Below are 22,099 nucleotides of genomic sequence, written 5' to 3'. Positions count from 1 at the left end.
ACTGGACCACAACTCGAGCGTCATCTGCAAACTGAATGACCTCTACCCGCATTGACCGACCGAGTGCAGTGTCTCGTAACTCCATCCCACAAACTGACATCGGGCACTGTACAACACAATGCATGCACGTTTGCATGCTTGCAGTCAACATTCTGGCAGTTACATCGGTTATCGACGTACGAGCATTTCACATTTGGAATGTTCATCATTACAAAAGTGAGGTGAAGTGCAAATAATGCCAATGCAGCTTAAGAGGAAGTGAAAGAAGGTCAAGAACTGGCAAGTATATATGCACAAAGAAGTTTCTTTCGACGTCACCCTCCGCTAACAAAAAAGGAAAAATTAATAGTTTGGTGAATATGTGAACAAGAGGCATGAAACACCGTAAGCAATGACACGGCAACTTTATAACGAAATACTGTTTTAATCTACAACAATCAATGTATCAATATTTACAGAATGACTGCAGAAGATGCTTTGTAAATAAAAGTGAAACGTGTCTCGTGTAAAATCATCTTTAATTAACTGCAATAAGCTTAAGACAGAGGAACCAGCAACAACTGAATGAATTAATAACTCAACCGATACGTAAAAGGACAGCCATAAGAGTCAGTTGTTTCCAACAGCCCACAAATCTATTGTTTTTATTCGCTTATTCGAATCGCTACACAATGCATAGGTGTCGGAGGCACTTTCAGTGTGCTCAGGCAAGACCGAATGACGAAGAACGAACTGGCCTTCGTACTCAATATTCGGCGTTTCACAATCGAGGCGATTGTAGGTAAAACGAAAATCAGTCGCCGGCCGGTGTGGCCGTGCGGTTAAAGGCGCTTCAGTCAGGAACCGCGTGACCGCTACGGTCGCAGGTTCGAATCCTGCCTCGGGCATGGATGTGTGTGATGTCCTTAGGTTAGTTAGGTTTAATTAGTTCTAAGTTCTAGGCGACTGATGACCTCAGAAGTTAAGTCGCATAGTGCTCAGAGCCATTTGAAAAACAGTCCCGGGTCAATCTTTCAAGTTATCAAGGCGTGAGTGGTTAATGATGCACTTCCGGGTGTTCTTCCGAGTTGTTGTTTCCATTTTACGCTCTATATTTTGACGACCGACCTAACTTTCTTTTCCAGGTGCTGCTAGTTTCGTGTCATGTGCACTCGTTGCGTGGAATCCAACCAGGCTTCTAATTACTCTTGGCCTCGCGCCGAAATTTTTGGCTGAGTTCGACTCCCGACCCCCCTACCTAGTGATGAACTACCTAGACAAATGCATTCCCGAAATTTCATTATACAACTTTTTTGTGTTGCGAATTTTATTTTCGTCAGTGTATTTACTCGTTATGGATATGTTGGAAATAGAGTGTCTTAGATTCCCCACTCTGCCGGCCGAAGTGGCCGAGCGGTTCTAGGCGCTACAGTCTGGAACCGCCCGACCGGTCCGATCGCAGGTTCGAATCCTCGGGCACGGATGTGTGTGATGTCCTTAGGTTAGTTAGGTTTAAGTAGTTCTAAGTTCTAGGGGACTGATGACCTCAGAAGTTGAGTCCCATAGCGCTCAGAGCCAGCCAGATTCCCTACTCTAAACGTGAATTATGATTTTAGTTCTTGATGTGTAGTACCTTTAGATTTCAAATATTATTGAAAACTTATCAACGGAGGTATAAAATTACTACTGCTCGAGTACGGCACTGGACAGGCGAGTAGGGAGCTGTAGCGCGGTGCGTGTTGTCGAGCAGGTGTGGTTCTCGAACCGGCGGGCCAAGTGGCGGCGCGAGGAGAAGCTGCGCAGCCAGCGGCGCTCTGCGGAGCCGGTGGCCGTGGCGTCGGCGTCGGCGTCGCCCACGACGCGCCTGCTGGCCGGCGCCGCCTTCCCCACGGCGGCCGCCTACCCCGCCTCCAGCCTGCCCGCCGACTCCTACAGGTACTGCGCGCTGCACTCACACCCCGCTAACACACTGCCATGTGCCCGTCAAACTTGTTCCGAGAAGTGGCTGTAGTTACTACGGCCTCTCAGTATAATTTTGTTCCTCTCTGAACATGCAATATACCGTGGTGCGTGAGACAGCGAAACCCATCAGAGTAATGTATCTACCCAGACTCCTTCACACTCCCCTTAAGACCCCACGTTAACCGTAAATAATTCAACGGAATCGCTATCTTGAAATGCCCTATCATAAAATAAAAAGGTGGGAAATTGCAATAACCCAACTATATCTATTCATTCAATCAGTAAAATAAATCAGTAGATTGAAGAGAACTGTGTGCTCATTCAAATAAAAATTTGAATGAAACAAAACCGGTGGTTTACACTGAAGATCCAAAGAAACTGGTACACGTGCCTAATATCGTGTAGGGTCCCCGCGAGGGCACACAAGTGCCGCAACACGACGTAGCATGGACCTGACTTGTGTCTTGTGGTGCGCGTACTGTAAGACCTTCAGTACACACACCATCAGATTATTTGACTTGTCGCTCTAACGAAGTAGGCGAGTGTCAGCAATATGTCTCGTTGCTTTATCGTGGCGTGTTTATCTTCTGCCGTTAGGTCAGACGATAGAAATGCCACTTGCACGCTTAGAGTAGCAGATTGACGGTAAACAACTTTAAACAGAACTTGATTAATTTTCATACCCATTTATTACAAATAATAACAAGCATAAAAATTACTTAACTTGGTTCTGGATGCTATTTACGATTGACAATCTGAAGTTCCTTTGGTATTGGTACGTTAATCTTATTCTCACATATATCTCTGATAATTGACAAAAGTGTCTATACATTTATCTTCATGGCTATGTACAGGAATGTGGTAATCTTATTAGGCTCAGACTGAAACTTAACTATAGACTGGTACAGCAAAGTGTAGACTGGTACAGACTGGTGCAGACAAATGCAGACTGGTACATACTGATGCAGACTGACTAATCGGAGGTCTGTACACTCGTTATAATACCTCGCGCGTTCAGGTATCACTGTGCGAGTGTGATCCACGAGGAGAAAAGGGTCTACGTTAGCAGCAAACTCATTGGCTGCGTTACATATTAATACGCGGATCGGCGGAAGCAGAATTTGATCCGTCTCTATGGCAGCGCCATCTCGTAGTGCGGAGATGGACGAGCGCTGCGCCTGCGCTGTTGTGCTTAGCGGGTCGCGCTCTAGTGGGAAAGTTGTGTACGCGCTGACTACGCGGAACTATGTACACAACATGTCTGAAGTGGTGTTGGAGGGAACTGACACCATGAATCCTGCAGGGCTGTCCATAAATCCGTAAGAGTACGACGGGTTGCAGATCTCTTCTGAACAGCACGTTGAAAGACATCCCAAATATGCTCAATAATGTTCATGTCTGGGCAGTTTGGAGGCCAGCGGAACCACTCTGTAGCAATTCTGGACGCGTGGGGTGTCGTTTTGTCCTGCTGGAATTGCCCAAGTCCGTCAGAATGCACAATGCACATGAATGAATGCAGGTGATCAAACAGCACGCTTACGTATGCGTTACCTGTCAGAGTCGTATTAAGCCGTATCAGGGGTCCCATATCACTGCAACTGCACACACCACACACCGTTACAAAGCCTCCACCAGCTTGAACAGTCCCCTGCTGACATGCAGGGTCCATGGATTCCTGAAGTTGTCTCCATACCTGTACGTCCATCCACTCGATACAATTTGAAATGAGACTCCGCGATCAGGCAACACGTTTCCTGTCATCAACAGTCCAATGTTGGTGTTGACGGGCCCGGGCGAGGCGTAAAGCTTCGTGTCGTGCAGCCATCAAGGGTACACGAGTGGGCCTTCAGTTCCGAAAGCCCATATCGATGATGTTTCGTTGAATGGTTCGCACGCCGACACTTGTTGATGGCGCAGCATTGAAATCTGCAGCAATTTGCGGAAGGGTTGCACTTCTGTCACGTTGAACGATTCTCTTCAGTCGTCGTTGGTCCCGTTCTTGCACAATCTTTTTCGGCCACAGCAATTTCGAAGATTCGATGTTTTACAAGATTCCTGATCTTCACGGTACACTCGTGAAATGGTCGTACGGGAAAATCCTTACTTCATCGCTACCTCGGAGATACTGTGTCTCGTACCTCCTGCGCCGACTATAACACCAAGTTCAAACTCACTTAAATCTTGATAACCAGCCATTGTAGCAGCAGTAACTGATCTAACAACTGCGCCAGACTCCTGTTGTCTTATATAGGCGTTGCCGACCGCAGCGCCGTATTCTCCCTGTTTACATATCTCTGTATTTGAATAAGCATGCCTATACCAGTTTACTTGGCGCTTATATGTATAATATTCACCAATTGCAAAGTATTTGCCTCAACATTCTACAAAAAACAAAGTTAGTTGCTGATGACAACTAAAAAGGTAGGCAAGAGGAGGGATGGCTACAGTATCCTAGCTGCACATAAAATCACTAATTCAATACAACCCAACGATTAATTGAGAAACTCCAGTAGTCGACTGAATACCACAACAAATGGTGCTATGACTTGAACCGGGTTTAGCGGTACGCTTCCTATATAAACACTAACCCCCACCTAGTGAGCCGTGCTGCTGTATACTCTCACGAATTTTCCGTGACGGTATGTCGGAGGTCCGTGGTCGTAGTGGAGAATCAGCATCTCGCTCCAAGCGCCAAGTCGTCTCGAACCAGCGACCTGTTAATGTTCGGCGTTTCACAATTGAGGCGATTGTAGGTAAAACGAAAATCAGTCCCGGGTCTATCTCTCAAGTTATGAAGGCGTGAGTGGTTAATGATGCACTTCCGGGTCTTTCTCTTCCACCAGCTCCCGACTGATCATCTTGTGCTTGTCCGGCCGCACACGTCAATCAGGGAAGATGTTACTGTTTTTAGCAATGTTGTGGTATTTTCTGAGATATTTACAGGTCCAGACCAAGATAATATCTCACACTCCCGCTCACAGCTAACCCAGTCTTTGAAATATTGTGGATAAAAACACATTCAATAAAAGAGCTGTGCCTTCTGGGACGTATAACGCATTCTCAGTAGAGAACTTCAAATAGAAAGCCGCTCCAGACTCCCATGCTAGAGTAACAAATATTTAAATCAGTGCGTTCTGCTTTCCGCAAGAAATGAATAAAAACGTGATACTAAAGTACTGCCAGGCCTATGATGATTACGTGTGTTGCCAAGTACCTACTGAGGTAACAATGGCCAACTCTAACCGTTGTTAAGTAGTGGAATTACGTTCAGAAGAGACATTAAGTGATACGTAAATGGTGTACTCGAATCTCTCCCCTGTACCTTAAAGCTGATTATTGTTATCTCATTATTTACTTGGTTACAAACGAGGTAATGACGAGAGTAACAGTGAGCTGTTATGCTTTTTCCGGACAAATGACGCGAAAGAAGTTGAAATATTGTTTTCCAGTTTTGTTGCTGTATCAAGGAACTGTTTCTTTTCCAGAAAAGGTTTCATTTTCGGACTGTTGCCTTGCTCATCACATTCTATGTCTGCTCAGTGTGCGTGAGTGCAATTTATATAGATCCAGTATGTCTTCTACTAATTTCCCGATCTCAGGTGCTTCTCGATATCTTCGAACACACTAAGGGTTGTAGCTCAGTGATTAAGGTACCATACTCCTATTCTAAAACAGAGAGGTTCATATCTCCGTCCAGCAGTCCTCATTTGCGTTTCCTGAGTTTTGCAAGCAACGTTACTTTATGCCCCCCGCCACCTCAGTAAGGCCGTTCGCAGTTCCTTTACAGCCTCTGTACAGTCAGAGTTTCCGCTTCGTCGTTGATTCTAAAACAGAGAGGTTCATATCTCCGTCCAGCAGTCCTCATTTGCGTTTCCTGAGTTTTGCAAGCAACGTTACTTTATGCCCCCCGCCACCTCAGTAAGGCCGTTCGCAGTTCCTTTACAGCCTCTGTACAGTCAGAGTTTCCGCTTCGTCGTTGGTGACATCACTGCCCACAGGACGTTTGAAACTCCGTCCTTACTTCCCGTCCCGTGTCACAAGGTCGCATCCTGTCTCCTACATTTTCACAGATTTGTGTCTTCCCTTACCCTAAGTGTTATTCCCTTATTTCCCTCCTTATCCATTTACTCAGTTTCTAACATTTTTCTGTGGCAATACATTTCAGAATATACTTCTTTCTGTTTTTCTATTTTCCCCCATTTTTCACGTTTTACTTCTGTTCTCCTAGGGTATATTGTATTTCTAATAGCTGTTCCCCTAAATTGGTACAATGTTTCAACCGGTAGGTTCATGGTATCTAAGACTTCTGCTCTTTATACCTCCCCGAGTTCAATCAGTCACTTCCATCCAAGTGTTCCGTCTATCCCCAGTCTTCATAGCCAGGTATGATCCTAAATTTTTGCTTTCTTCATTAATTACATATTTGTACAGGTCGTTTAAGGAGTGAACGGCGTACGTCAAGAACTGACAGTACTGACGATTCTGAAGCACCGACCCTAGTGGCATCGTGGCAAGACACCAGATTCTCATTCGAAAGGATAGCGCCTCAAATCTCTTTCTGGTGATTCACTTTTACGTTTTCCACAGTTTCCCTACATCTCTAAATGCAGACGCCAGAATGGATGATTTTAGACGAAACTGATGATTTCCTCCTCACACATTCTGAATCCAAGCTTATGCTCTATCTCTGATGATCTCGCTGTCGACGACACGATAAACACTTATCTTCGAACCTGAAGGGAAATTATCATCTGAACGTATGTTCTACTCTTATCGGTTTTTCAGTAAACACATACATCGTACTGTCTGACATTAAAATGATGCATAATGTAGTAAATTAAGCAATCTTTACGGCATGCCTTGTATTTCCCTTCAAAAATCGTGTTGAAACAAAGCAAATATGAGCAGAACTGCAGCTTGCGTTTCTAATGGCTATGTATATGTTAAATAACAATGTAACCATCAGCTCAGTTTAGCACACAAAATCCGTCTATTTGAGCTGTAAAATGCATTCAAGTTGAAGTTACAAACGTCGTCTTTAAAACTGCACTGACGATAAAGTACAACAAACAACCGTTAATGTATCACCGTCTGTAAAGTTCCCGTTCCGAACTGTTCTAAAAAGGTGTAAGTCAGAAAGTGCGCACAACTGAATCCGGTGAAATGGGCACCGCCTGAAACAAAATAAAGAAGAAAAACAAAAAACGTAGATACCATGCGTTTCCATGACTTCCTTTTTTTTACCTCCCTCCAAAATTACGTGCTAAGTAGCCCATCCATTCCTTATTATAGATATTGTAAATCTTCATCCGTTTGTCTGATTGTCTATTTCTATTGTTCCTACTTGCTTATTTCAGGTTCAGTTAATGATCTATCTCCGTAGATGCATCATCAGCAAAGAGAACTACTACTGCGTTTTGAATGTAAGGTGGATGGTAATTTATACACAACTATAATATGAACGGATACAGTTTCTAAACCTTAAGAACCCCACCAGTCATTCGCCCACAGTGACAAGATATCTCAGAAATCTAAAATGGCTCTCTGCAGTGGATTAATTGGGCATTGCGACTTGCAAAACGTGAACTTAAATTTATTCCAAAATTATGTTGCGAATATCCGCGTCTGAATACCTTAGACATTTCATGAAAAAGAACGGAAGTTAACATTTGTCACATAAACATCTTAATACATAAAACTTTTGAAGAGATTAAAACTGTATATTAGACAGTTACTCTAACCCAGAATCTTGTCTTTCCCGGGAAATCCATTCACTGATTAAGATATCCTACAAGATTTACGAGCAGCCATCATCAAGCTTCAACTGCACAGATATCTCTTTCCTACTTTCGAAAATTCACGCAAGGTAATAAAATGGAAATGTCGTGTGGCTAGGGCCTCCCGTCGGGTAGACCGTTCGTGTTGCATACCTTGAGGCACTAGCACTCGTGGAAGAAACGATTTTGCGGAGGAATCTATTGGCCACAGCCTAAAGCCGTCGGCACACGAACCGTGCTGTCGAACGTTAACGTAAAGCGTGCCGAGTTCAACGTGCTGCTGAACGCTCAGGAACGATGCGACTTGTGCATACGGTACGTGGGCCCCAACGTGGTATACGCGATCGCAACGCACTCCAGCGGCAGTTGAAGGATGTTTCTAGTTCGTAAATCATACTATTTACTCAACGGGCGCGCGTAAAATTCCCACGTTAGCTCTACTAAAACGCACATTTCCTCCATCGTCCACAAAAATGAAAGTACCATGTCCGATCAATAAGGACACAGGCTTATAGAAGTTCCATTACAAACAATGCGGTAAAAATTTGGAATACTTCTCCGCATAAGACAAACATTATTTCATCATTCCCACATTTTAGTAAAACCCCCAACGTCAGTCTTACTTGATCACTGTTCCTACCCACTAGCAGAATCTTTGCAACATATGAATTACGAAGCGTAAAAGAAAAAGGAGCAAAATGTCTTTATACAAGTAGCGCAAGCTGTCCCGTAGATTAAGCCAATCGAACAAAGTCGCCCCTCAAAAAAAGGTGAACTTATATTTACATAACATCAAATATTATAGTATACACTTATATTAAACTAATAATAAAGTATCAGAACCTAATAAAAACGCGAATGTTAGGGGAAAAAATTTGGAAGTGTCACGACGCGAACCACTGCTCTACCATACAGCTCAACACAAGATAGTGACGCAACTTTTTTTTTTTTTAATCTCATTCTGTTCGTTTTCGTTCGTTGTATTTGCTCTGGGCGGACGTCGAAAGACACCCGTTTCAGTTCGTTGTTGATCCATTAACTCAGCTGAGCTTCCGTGCCGGCTACTCATTACGCTACACCAACAACACACCCCTTGCCTCTAACCACATTATCTTACCCCATGCCGAAAACCTTAATTAAAGATATGTTACTAATTGAAATTTAACTATAACAAATTGTACCAAGAACAATGCTTTTTGGGTGGATGTTCAGTGTGTCGCTGCCATCAAATAGCCTACTCTCATAATACACAAGTTACAATAATTCTTTTGCCACGAATATGATGTTTCTCATTATTTTACTGGAACGGATCACACAGTTAACAACGCGTTTTCCAGTGATTCTCAACTTGCTGGTGCTCAGAAAAGGCATATATACGTATAGGCTTGAAATGAATGCCAATATGGCGCCTCACAACTCTGTACTGAAGGGAGCCGGCGTGCGTGTGACGTAGGTGGCGTTGTTCCATCTGATTGGTCAACGCTCAGACGCACGCTCGGAATATCTGACATGCCAGATTTTGCTCTTCACATTCTGAAAGACTCCCGAACGTGCTATTCCCCGCTATGACATCAGAAACTCGGCACGCTCAACGTTCGCATGCACGGTCCGTGTGCCGACGGCTTAAGGCACTGCTGTCAAAATGAATCTTTCACTAAGGAGCCGAGTGAAAGATTCATTCTGGAATCTAATACAGAGTCGGCAAAATGGTAGATGCCACGAACCTTTTTCTTTGCTGGAATGTATTTCTACTTTTTTCTAAGGTACTTAATCTTGAAATGTGCTGCTTCTTTTGTATGTATAAAATAATGTAATGTGTAGGTAGTGAGTGTGGGACACGTTCTCCTGGAGTACGGGGTGGTTCTCAGCACAGGGCAGCCGCACGTGGCGTTTAGCAGGGACTTGGACAGTAGCTGCGGCTGTTGCAGCCCCATGGCGGCCATGCCGACGTTCGGCATGTCACCGCCGCCGCAGGGCCCTCCGCCCCCGCAGGGTGGCGCGCCCGCCCCCGCGTGCGTGCTGCAGGCGCGCGGGCCCGCCCCCGCGCCCGCCCCCGCGCCCGCCGGCCACGGCTACGAGGCGCTGTCGCTGGGCTACGGGGCTCGGCCGCCCGCCTGCAGCCCGGCGCAGCCGCCGGCGCCGGCGCCCGCCCCCGGGGGCGGCTACCAGGCGTCGCCCGCCGCTGCCGCCGCCTGCGCCGCCGCCGCAGCCGCCGCCGCCGCCGCGCTCAACGGCCACGGCCAGTACGGAGAGTCGCCGCCGCCGCCCGCCACCAGCATGTCCATGACCGTCGGCGTGGGCGTGGGCGTAGGAGCGCACTCCGCCTCCAAGGCGCCGCCGTGCTACGACTACACCGGTCAGTACCCGCCCACCTATGTAGAGCGCATCACGCTTGCGGTTGTCTGCATTAGGCAGCGTTTCCACAGGCAACGAAATCTTGCACACGTATCCCCACCACCAGGAGTCCAGAAGGTGTTTCCACAAGGGCGATCTGATTTTCCATTCGTATTGTATTTAAGATGCCAACGATATTGCCTCAGGGGCAACATCGCTTCCCGCCAGATCACCGCTATTGAGCTGGGCTAACACTTGGATGGGTGACCATCCGGTCTGCGAGCGCTGTAATCAAGTGGGGTGCACTCAGCCCTTGTGAGGCAAACTGGGAAGCTACTCGAATGAGAAGTAACGTCTCCGGTCTCATAAACTGACATATGACCGGTAGAGCGGTGTGCTGACCACATGCTCTCCGTATTCTAATCCAGTGACACCTGTGCGTGAGGATGATACGGCGGTCGGTCGGTACCGTCTGGCCTTCATGGCCTGTTCGGGCGGAGTTTAGTTTGTTATATTGTATTCAAGATGTGTAAACTGCACATTTTAGCCCAAGAGCTCACAGAAAGCTTAACATAAAGAATACAGTCCCTCAAATATACGGTGCGGAAACAGATTAGTGCAAACTATACTCTAAGACACAGAAAACGACGCGCCGCGAAGGAATTATCCAAATGGAACGGAAATTGGCAGATGTGATGTACATGTACAGACAAACAAATGTTTACAATTTCAGACAAATTGGCTGCTTTATTCGAGAGAAAGAGCTACGCAGGTTGAGCCAGTGAATAGCGTGATGGTCCACGTCTGTCCCTCATGCGAGCAGTTATTTGGCTTAGCACAGATTGACAGAGTTATTGGGTGGCTTCCTGAACGCTATCGTTTTTGCATTTTATTTCTCCAGGATCTGGCAGACGACATCTTTTCCGGTCGACTCTGAAACGCCTGATTAAATCCGCAGGACGGAGCAGGTAGTTGGAATTGTGGAAAGGGGCCAAAAATCAGCGGCTGTTAGTTACATTCGAACACATATATTTTTATTTAGTTGCCTAAACGTTACAGGGCAAATTTCCGAGCTTAACTATCGACTGAATATGTCACAAAATCTTATAGCTTAAGGGCACACCGTCTTTAATTTTTAAAACGGCTGAAGGCCCATGATTTAAAACCCAACTACAATAAATTTTCAAAAGGGAGAAAGCGCAAGGTTTTATCCTTAAAAAATATTTCAAATGAGGCTGAAGGCCCAAACAATCTAAGACTTGACAAGTAAGGAATTTTAATTTTAAAACGACTGGAGGCTCATGATTGAAAAACACAACTACAATTAATTTTCAAAAGGCAGAAGGCCCAAAACCTTATCCAAAAAAATATTTAAAATGAGGCTGAAGGCCCAAACAATGCAAGACTTGACAAGTAAGGAACTTTCAATTTTAAAACGGCTGAAGGCCCATTATTTAATACCCAAGTAAAAGCATAGAAATTCAAACCAACGGCTATGAGCCATTAAAATACACATTCAAACACCAATAAGAAAAGGCAGTACAGCCAGCGGCGCTCAGAAGTTTCCGGGGGCCGGTCTGCACTTGAAATATTAACGCTCGCTTAGGGGAGGCAGATAGTCGGCCCAACTCTATCCGATCCGCCGCCAATCCAACCAAGAGACAGTCAACGGACCCACCGACAAGACGACTTGCTTTCCACCCGACCAGTGCACAAGGAACTCCAAAGCCAAAACGTAAAAGCCGTAGCCGCCCACAACCAACTATGCATAAGCTGTCAAAACTACACACACGTGTTGGACAGCGACAACACGGTGAGGAAAGGACACTGCCTGAATTATACGTCGGCGGCCAGGGCAGGTAACCGGAACGCTAACGGCCGCAAGGCAGAAAATTCCGCTGGAGCACTCGGACTTCAAATAACCAAAATACAGTTAAACTCCACGGGATGGTGGCCAAACCTTCGCCAACTCGAACACTCGCTGTTGCTCACAGGAATACCCCCAACAGCCAACCACGAAAACCAACGGCACAATGTGAACAGACTGGATTCGGTAACTGAATCACCACTCAACTTTGATACCCTGGGTAGGTGAGCCACAAAGCTCGTAGCAATCGGAACAGCTCCCACACACTCCGACACTGCGTTGAGACCGCCAGTGGGCCCGGCCCACTGCGCCGCGCGGAGATTTCCTGGCTGATCCACTCCAACCGACCGACTGCCGCACACCGGCTAGCCGGAAACTACACTCCTGGAAATGGAAAAAAGAACACATTGACACCGGTGTGTCAGACCCACCATACTTGCTCCGGACACTGCGAGAGGGCTGTACAAGCAATGATCACACGCACGGCACAGCGGACACACCAGGAACCGCGGTGTTGGCCGTCGAATGGCGCTAGCTGCGCAGCATTTGTGCACCGCCGCCGTCAGTGTCAGCCAGTTTGCCGTGGCATACGGAGCTCCATCGCAGTCTTTAACACTGGTAGCATGCCGCGACAGCGTGGACGTGAACCGTATGTGCACTTGACGGACTTTGAGCGAGGGCGTATAGTGGGCATACGGGAGGCCGGGTGGACGTACCGCCGAATTGCTCAACACGTGGGGCGTGAGGTCTCCACAGTACATCGATGTTGTCGCCAGTGGTCGGCGGAAGGTGCACGTGCCCGTCGACCTGGGACCGGACCGCAGCGACGCACGGATGCACGCTAAGACCGTAGGATCCTACGCAGTGCCGTAGGGGACCGCACCGCCACTTCCCAGCAAATTAGGGACACTGTTGCTCCTGGGGTATCGGCGAGGACCATTCGCAACCGTCTCCATGAAGCTGGGCTACGGTCCCGCACACCGTTAGGCCGTCTTCCGCTCACGCCCCAACATCGTGCAGCCCGCCTCCAGTGGTGTCGCGACAGGCGTGAATGGAGGGACGAATGGAGACGTGTCGTCTTCAGCGATGAGAGTCGCTTCTACCTTGGTGCCAATGATGGTCGTATGCGTGTTTGGCGCCGTGCAGGTGAGCGCCACAATCAAGACTGCATACGACCGAGGCACACAGGGCCAACACCCGGCATCATGGTGTGGGGAGCGATCTCCTACACTGGCCGTACACCACTGGTGATCGTCGAGGGGACACTGAATAGTGCACGGTACATCCAAACCGTCATCGAACCCATCGTTCTACCATTCCTAGACCGGCAAGGGAACTTGCTGTTCCAACAGGACAATGCACGTCCGCATGTATCCCGTGCCACCCAACGTGCTCTAGAAGGTGTAAGTCAACTACCCTGGCCAGCAAGATCTCCGGATCTGTCCCCCATTGAGCATGTTTGGGACTGGATGAAGCGTCGTCTCACGCGGTCTGCACGTCCAGCACGAACGCTGGTCCAACTGAGGCGCCAGGTGGAAATGGCATGGCAAGCCGTTCCACAGCACTACATCCAGCATCTCTACGATCGTCTCCATGGGAGAATAGCAGCCTGCATTGCTGCGAAAGGTGGATATACACTGTACTAGTGCCGACATTGTGCATGCTCTGTTGCCTGTGTCTATGTGCCTGTGGTTCTGTCAGTGTGATCATGTGATGTATCTGACCCCAGGAATGTGTCAATAAAGTTTCCCCTTCCTGGGACAATGAATTCACGGTGTTCTTATTTCAATTTCCAGGAGTGTATAAGCAACAGACCAAAGATAGTACAAGGTGCGAATATCGATACACACCGATGCAGCCACACATAGAAAGAGGAAGAACCACGGCATAACCGCAATAAACCGTGGGAAACCAAACGCAGAGTAACAGTCAAGGTTTAAACCAACGTATAAGGCGGGGCCAGCACGGCTCAGAGTCATCTTTTTGGATGAATCAACGTTTCATCTATCGGGTAAAATAAACCAACATAATGTAAGAAGTTAGGACTCATAAAATCATGGCGTCGTGGATCGTGGAAGAGACTAACCGAAACTGGTTGCTTTTTGTGCCGTTTCTGTTCAAAAAGTTTATGGATCTTTCTTTTCTGCGCAGCAAACTGTGACAGGAATGTCATACAGGGTGTTTCAAAAATGACCGGTATATTTGAAACGGCAATAAAAACTAAACGAGCAGCGATAGAAATACACCGTTTGTTGCAATATGCTTGGGACAACAGTACATTTTCAGGCGGACAAACTTTCGAAATTACAGTAGTTACAATTTTCAACAACAGATGGTGCTGCAAGTGATGTGAAAGATATAGAAGACAACGCAGTCTGTGGGTGCGCCATTCTGTACGTCGTCTTTCTGCTGTAAGCGTGTGCTGTTCACAACGTGCATGTGTGCTGTAGACAACATGGTTTATTCCTTAGAACAGAGGATTTTTCTGGTGTTGGAATTCCACCGCCTAGAACACAGTGTTGTTGCAACAAGACAAAGTTTTCAACGGAGGTTTAATGTAACCAAAGGACCGAAAAGCGATACAATAAAGGATCTGTTTGAAAAATTTCAACGGACTGGGAACGTGACGGATGAACGTGCTGGAAAGGTAGGGCGACCGCGTACGGCAACCACAGAGGGCAACGCGCAGCTAGTGCAGCAGGTGATTCGACAGCGGCCTCGGGTTTCCGTTCGCTGTGTTGCAGCTGCGGTCCAAACGACGCCAACGTCCACGTATCGTCTCATGCGCCAGAGTTTACACCTCTATCCATACAAAATTCAAACGTGGCAACCCCTCAGCGCCGCTACCATTGCTGCACGAAAGACATTCGCTAACGATATAGTGCACAGGATTGATGACGGCGATATGCATGTGGGCAGCATTTGGTTTACTGACGAAGCTTATTTTTACCTGGACGGCTTCGTCAATAAACAGAACTGGCGCATATGGGGAACCGAAAAGCCCCATGTTGCAGTCCCATCGTCCCTGCATCCTCAAAAAGTACTGGTCTGGGCCGCCATTTCTTCCAAAGGAATCATTGGCCCATTTTTCAGATCCGAAACGATTACTGCATCACGCTATCTGGACATTCTTCGTGAATTTGTGGCGGTACAAACTGCCTTAGACGACACTGCGAACACCTCGTGGTTTATGCAAGATGGTGCCCGGCCACATCGCACGGCCGACGTCTTTAATTTCCTGAATGAATATTTCGATGATCGTGTGATTGCTTTGGGCTATCCGAAACATACAGGAGGCGGTGTGGATTGGCCTCCCTATTCGCCAGACATGAACCCCTGTGACTTCTTTCTGTGGGGACAATTGAAAGACCAGGTGTACCGCCAGAATCCAGAAACAATTGAACAGCTGAAGCAGTACATCTCATCTGCATGTGAAGCCATTCCGCCAGACACGTTGTCAAAGGTTTCGGGTAATTTCATTCAGAGACTACGCCATATTATTGCTACGCATGGTGGATATGTGGAAAATATCGTACTATAGAGTTTCCCAGACCGCAGCGCCATCTGTTGTTGAAAATTGTAACTACTGTAATTTCGAAAGTTTGTCTGCCTGAAAATGTACTGTTGTCCCAAGCATATTGCAACAAACGGTGTATTTCTATCGCTGCTCGTTTAGTTTTTATTGCCGTTTCAAATATACCGGTCATTTTTGAAACACCCTGTACCTGGGCATGCTACAAAACTGATTGCTTCCTCAACTTCACGAAGATTCCAATGACTTCATTTTTGTACATGATGGCGCCCCGCTTCACTTTCGCCTTGAGGTGCGGCGTTATCGTACATCACCACCTGACAACGTTGGACTGGAAGAGGTGGACAATAAGATCCCAGGTCACCGGACCTCACATCTTGCGATTTTTGTCTGTTGGGGTACATAAAAGACAGCCTTTGCCACATCTATGCCAGCTACAACTTAACGAGCTGAGAAATCTAATTGTCGAAGCTGTCGATTCAATAAAGGCGAACCTGTTGATTTGTGTGTGGAATGAAACAGACTACCGTTTCAGTGTTTCTCTCTCTTATGCAGGTCTCACGGTAGTCTATCCCGTGCAAGTCACTAAAGCAATACGTAACTACCGAACCTGTATTCCTTGAAACTGTTTACTGTAGTCAAGCTTTGATCTTCGTCTACGCTCTTTACCCACCCCCACTTATTTCATTCCATTACCAATTTAGTGTCTCAAGATATATCCTACAAACTTCATCAGTTACCTTATCTATCCATTTAATCTCCAGTATTCTTATGTAACGACACATATGAAAGCTTCTGTTTTCTCATTGTCTGTCCCGTTTATCGCCCACGTTTTATTTCCATTTAACGCTAAAGAAGACAAAAATTAGTCATTTCCGCGAGACAGCATGCTAATACTGTTTAACATTGCATCTTCCCTTCATAATGGTGAAGAAAAGTGTGTAAAAGCCCCTTTGGGCACGTCAATCCAGCTGAATGCACTCATTGATGATTAGATACGGCAGAGCTACGAAATGAGGGGGGTGTTGACTGCTACGTTTCACCCGCTGTTCCAAATAGTGGCTCAAATGGTTCAAATGGCTCTGAGCACCATGGGACTTAACATCTGAGGTCATCAGTCCCCTAGAGCTTAGAACTACTTAAACCTAACTAACCTAAGGACATCACACACATCCATGCCCGAGGCAGGATTCGAACCTGCGACCGTCCCTGTTGTCATCTTGGAAGATAAGAGTGTCCACAGCATACTCATTATGCAGAGAGGGTAACTCTAGTAGCCAATAAAGTTAAAATAAAAAACCTGTTTCATGTTCACGTTGGCGTAAATAACCGGGCTCAAGTCCTGGTAAGGAAAACACTCCAAAAACATCACATAAGTTTCATCAGCCTGAAGCACAATCTCCACAATATTCGGTTTAAACGCCTTGTATTGGCAGATAGGTAACATCGGGACTCGTAGGACTACACTACACGCCTTCAGCGAGCTTCTGTCTAATTCCTGTGTTCCTCGCCTAATGGAAGAAGCGTAATTTTATGTTGCGCTGTGAACAATACCAGACTCGCAACATTCCCTGGAAAACTGCTTCAAGATGATCTTGAATCACTGAGAGCAGTAGTTACAATCGGGTTTGAAGTCGATTACCACAGGCAAGGCGTGACATTAAATTCCAGTACGTTCGGCTAGAGTCTCTTTATGATCACTACTCTTGGGCCATGTTACATAGCTGTAGTGGTAAACCATTCCTTGTAGACATGTAGACACTTCATGTGTTACACCAAGACATCAGACAACCTTATCCAAGGAGTGATCATGGGCACTCCCAAACACGACAGCTCCAGTCTGCCGTTCTGTCACATTTCTCCGTCGACCCATCTTTCTAGGCCCATTCCATTCAAACTATTAGCACATAGACACTACTTCAACGCCATGGTGCTCATATTGAGAGTACGGTATAGTGTCTATGCGAACACGAAACTTTGAACTTTCCTGTATGCAGTGACATGTGTAATGTGTTTCCGTCTTACATAGTTTTGGCTGTAATAAACTACACTACTGACCATTAAAATTGCTACACCACGAAGATGACGTGCTACAGACGCGAAATTTAACCGACAGGAAGAAGATGCCGTGATAGCTTTTCAGAGCATTCACACAAGGTTGGCCCCGGTGGCGACTCCTACAACGTGCTGACATGAGGAAAGTTTCCAACCGATTTCTCATACACAAACAGCAGTTGACCGGCGTTGCCTGGTGAAACGTTGTTGTGGTGTCTCGTGTAAGGAGGAGAAATGCATACCATCACGTTTCCGACTTTGATAAAGGTCGGATTGTAACCTATCGCGATTGCGGTTTATCATATCGCGACATTGCTGCTCGCATTGGTCGAGATCCAATTACTGTTAGCAGAATATGGAATCGGTGGGTTCTGGATCCCAGCGGCCTCGTATCACTAGCAGTCGAGGTGACAGGCATCTTATCCACATGGCTGTAACGGATCGTGCAGCCACATCTCGATCCCTGAGTCAACAGATGGGGACGTTTGCAAGACAACCACCATCTGTACGAACAGTTCGACAGCGTTTGCAGCGGCATGGACTATCAGCTCGGAGACCACGGCTGCGGTTACCCTTGACGCTGCATCACAGACAGGAGCGCCTGCGATGGTGTACTCAACGACGAACCTGGGTGCACGAATAGCAAAACGTCATTTTTTCGGATGAATCCAGGTCCTGTTTACAGCATCATGATGGTGACATCCGTGTTGGGCGACATCGGGGTGAACGCACATTGGAAGCTTGTATTCGTCATCGCCATACTGGCGTATCACCCGGCATGACAGTATAGGGTGCAATTAGTTACACGTCTCGGTCACCTCTTGTTCGCATTGACGGCACTTTAAACAGTGGACGTTACATTTCAGAAGTGTTACGACCCGTGGCTCTACCCTCATTCGATCCCTGCGAAACCCTACATTTCAGCAGGATAATGCACGACCGCATGTTACAGGTCCTGTACGGGCCTTTCTGGATACAGGAAATGTTCGACTGCTGCCCTGGCCAGCACATTCTCCAGATCTCTCACCAATTGAAAACGTCTGGTCAACGGTGGCCGAGCAAATGGCTCGTCACAATACGCCAGTCACTACTCTTGGTGAACTGTGGTATCGTGTTGAAGCTGCATGGGCAGCTGTACCTTATACGCCATGCAAGCTCTGTTTGTGTCAATGCCCGCCGGCCGCGGTGGTCTCTCGGTTCTAGGCGCTCAGTCCGGAGCCGCGCGACTGCTACGGTCGCAGGTTCGAATCCTGTCTCGGGCATGGATGTGTGTGATGTTGTTAGGTTAGTTAGGTTTAAGTAGTTCTAAGTTCTAGGGGACTGATGACCACAGATGTTAAGTCCCATAGTGCTCAGAGCCATTTGAACCATTTTGTCAATGCCCTGGCGTATCGAGGGCGTTATTACGGCCAGAGGTGGTTGTTCTGGGTACTGATTTCTCAGGATCTATGCACCCAAACTGCGTGAAAATGTAATCATGCGTCAGTTCTAGTATAATATATTTGTCCAATGAATACCCATTTATCATCTGCATTTCTTCTTGGTGTAGCAGTTTTAATGGCCAGTAGTGTACTTAAACCTCTTCTTTCTTTTTGAGTCACCCTGTACTGCTGCTTGCAGCCGTGCTTTGTCGTTCTCCTGTGACGAGCAGCGTCCGCGGTGTGTGTGTGCAGGCCTCATCTCGCCCGGGGTGTCGGTGCCCATCGCGGTCCCCGGGCCGGGCCAGCAGGCGGACGTGGCGGCGCAGTACTGGCCGCGCCTGCAGTGACGCTGGTGGAACTGAGCGCCACCGCCGCCCCCGCCGCCCACGCCTCTGCCACTGGGACTGGGACGACTGCGCAGCTGACGGCGCGCCATCGCCAGCCCACCGGCGCCATCGGATCGGGACGCCAGCGTCAACTTACCGCAGACGTGTGCTCGCGCCCGAGCTGTGGTCCTGTAAGCCACAAATTCCTCGCGTCCGGGCCAGAGGATTCGTTATCACACTCCACGCAGAAAGCCCATTACCTTTCCTCTTCCACGTGCCTACTGCTTCCTTCCAACCCTTCTCCTGCTCCCCATTCTAAAACATTTCGGGTGTTACGCTCTCGACTTGCTATCAGACTTACGCAGTTGTCTGAGATACTTCGTTATGACAGCTTCAAAATAAGCCATAGTGGCCACATCGGGGCGGCCTGCACTGTTACACCTCCGTCTGCGCTCCGCATCTCACTGAACAGATAAAGAGTACAAGTGTATCTATGCAGTTTTTCTTAATTTTAGTGACTCTTTGCTGGAAACAACACAGCCTTTTACTTAAGACAGTTAAATTCGAGTACACAATTATTTTATACACGCATAAATTCACAAACGTCAGTATTTGAAACGTCAGAGATGTACGTCCGCTTCTTACACGTAATACGATTTTACGCTGCTAATTTCATTATTTTCCCTCTCATTAACGTATTAATGTTTTTTGGCAAGAGAATCTGATTTTTTGCGAGGTTTCCTCGCTATATTTTGGTACAGAGCTTATTTAGTACATCTCAACATAACGTGGATCCGAACTCTGTCGTCGACTGCATGATCATTGCATCTGTGAGAGTTTATCACCGCAATCCCGTGAAGGTGCGCACGGAAACATGCCTCACTCCTACAATATGCGAATAAGTTGTGTAACAGGTTTCATCGGAAGATTCTTTGGCTGCACCGTCGTTTTGATGATGTTACGCGCTGTAAAACCCTTTCCTCCCGCTGAAGTCTTTGTCACTACGGTTCTCATTGCTGATATGCCTCTTTTCTTGAAATTTGTGAGAAAGTAGGAATAAGAAAGTTGTATAGTAGCGTTTTCCTGCCTTTCAAGGTCCACTACTAAGTCTTTGGGCCAAATTCCTGAGCGTCCATTTAACCGTCTTATGCCAACTGTTTCTCTCATTATTAATTCCACACATCATAACGCAGCTGTTGAAATGAGATTCCCACTTACGATGCCTTAATTGCTTGAAAGCGCTCCTAAAGTTGGTAACAATTAGTGTTTTGCTCCATTTCGAGAACCAAATATAACTGCTCCTTTAATAGTATTTATATCTGCAGTATATACACTGCTTAATTATGGTTCCGAAAATTTTTTCGCTGTCTGCCAAGCAGAGTTGTAATAATCTCAACCACTTCCCTCACCTCTTTTCGATCCATTAGTATATGTATTGCAGGAAATCTGGCCATCCGCTATCAGATAATTCGTTGCATCATTATTAACGCTTGTGACTATTAGGAAAAAGGCGTTAGTTATTTCCTCCCCTATTCCGGATGCGGATTCTCTACAACCTCTATGTGTCTGATTTATCATCATCTACATCCATACTCCGCAAGCCACCTGACGGTGTGTGGCGGAGGATACCTTGAGTACCTGTATCGGTTCTCCCTTCTATTCCAGTCTCGTATTGTTCGTGGAAAGAAGGATTGCTGGTATGCTTCTGTGTGGGCTCTAATCTCTCTGATTTTATCCTCATGGTCTCTTCGCGAGATATACGTAGGAGGGAGCAATATACTGCTTCACTCTTCAGTGAAGGTATGTACTCGAAACTTCAACAAAAGCCCGTACCGAGCTACTGAGCTCACTATGCGAGATACATGTATGACGAAGGACTATATTTCTTATCTCGTCTTGCAACATACGTTCACAGAATTTCGAAGGTGAGCCTTTCCATGATGCATAGGGGCTTTCTCATAGCATCACTCCCTGGATCTATTCAGCGTGCATGTGACATTCTTGCAATCATTAAACAAGTTCCTCACGAACAGCACAGGTACTCTCCTAACCTTTTCTATCTATTCCATTAATCTAGTATAGTATAGGTTGCAGAATGAGGAACAACAATCGGCCGGAAGGAAAAAAATCTTGCTCTTCTCACTCTTCATGAATGCAAATATATTTTCCCACATTGTTTAGTTACTTAGTATTGTTAAAGCCTACTATTTATGAGAAAGATGTTGAAAATATGCTAAACATTTTACAGCCCGTTTTTCTATCCGTCATTCATATGGGAAAACACTGTTGAAATTATGGAAAGAAGGATCTGACGAAGTATGAAGTTACAAGTTCAAACTTTTCCACGAAATATGCTTAGATGGCTCAACTGTAAGAACACAGCCCTTAATATACAGATGTCCAAAACGGAGTATGGGTTTCAACTTGTCTCAGACGTTTCTCTTAAAAACGCAAGTTCATCGGAATTACTTTGCTTTTTCCCGATCACCACGTATACGTGCGTCTCTTTCTTGAGCTGTGTATGCTACTGCCTTACCAAGATGACTGTGTTAATGGTGAACTGGAAGTCTGCTGTACGGCGACTTCAGAGCCCTCGAAAGCACAGTACACCATAAGTGCTAAAGACAAGGATACCAAGTAAAACATGAGAAAGCTATATAGGAAATACTTGACCCTCCAAGGACGTTGAGTGCTGTTGGAATCACGGCATAGAAATGATGTATTTCAAACGTAGAGTTCCTAACATACGTGGAACTTGGCACGCAACGACTCATTACCACCTGTTGGCAGAACTTTGCGCCACTGTTCTCACCAATTACGCAAAAAGGCTCTTCTTCATTTCATTA

At 46.6% G+C, this 22,099-nt stretch overlaps 1 protein-coding gene across 1 annotated transcript in view; it reads left to right on the top strand.

The window, feature by feature from the left end:
* The window catches only part of LOC126412628 (paired box protein Pax-6-like), a 74,392-nt gene extending 55,118 nt beyond the window's left edge, over window positions 1–19,274 (top strand). The window contains exons 4-7 of the mRNA XM_050082305.1: window positions 1,730–1,914; window positions 9,587–9,734; window positions 9,798–10,074; window positions 19,180–19,274. Of these exons, the coding sequence (XP_049938262.1) occupies window positions 1,730–1,914; window positions 9,587–9,734; window positions 9,798–10,074; window positions 19,180–19,274 (705 nt within the window). The remainder of the gene's footprint in view (window positions 1–1,729; window positions 1,915–9,586; window positions 9,735–9,797; window positions 10,075–19,179) is intronic.
* The last annotated feature ends 2,825 nt before the right edge of the window (window positions 19,275–22,099 follow it).

Source organism: Schistocerca serialis, chromosome 7, assembly GCF_023864345.2.
Source record: "Schistocerca serialis cubense isolate TAMUIC-IGC-003099 chromosome 7, iqSchSeri2.2, whole genome shotgun sequence".
Taxonomy (NCBI): domain Eukaryota; kingdom Metazoa; phylum Arthropoda; class Insecta; order Orthoptera; family Acrididae; genus Schistocerca; species Schistocerca serialis.
This window is presented reverse-complemented; position numbering and strand designations above follow the sequence as displayed.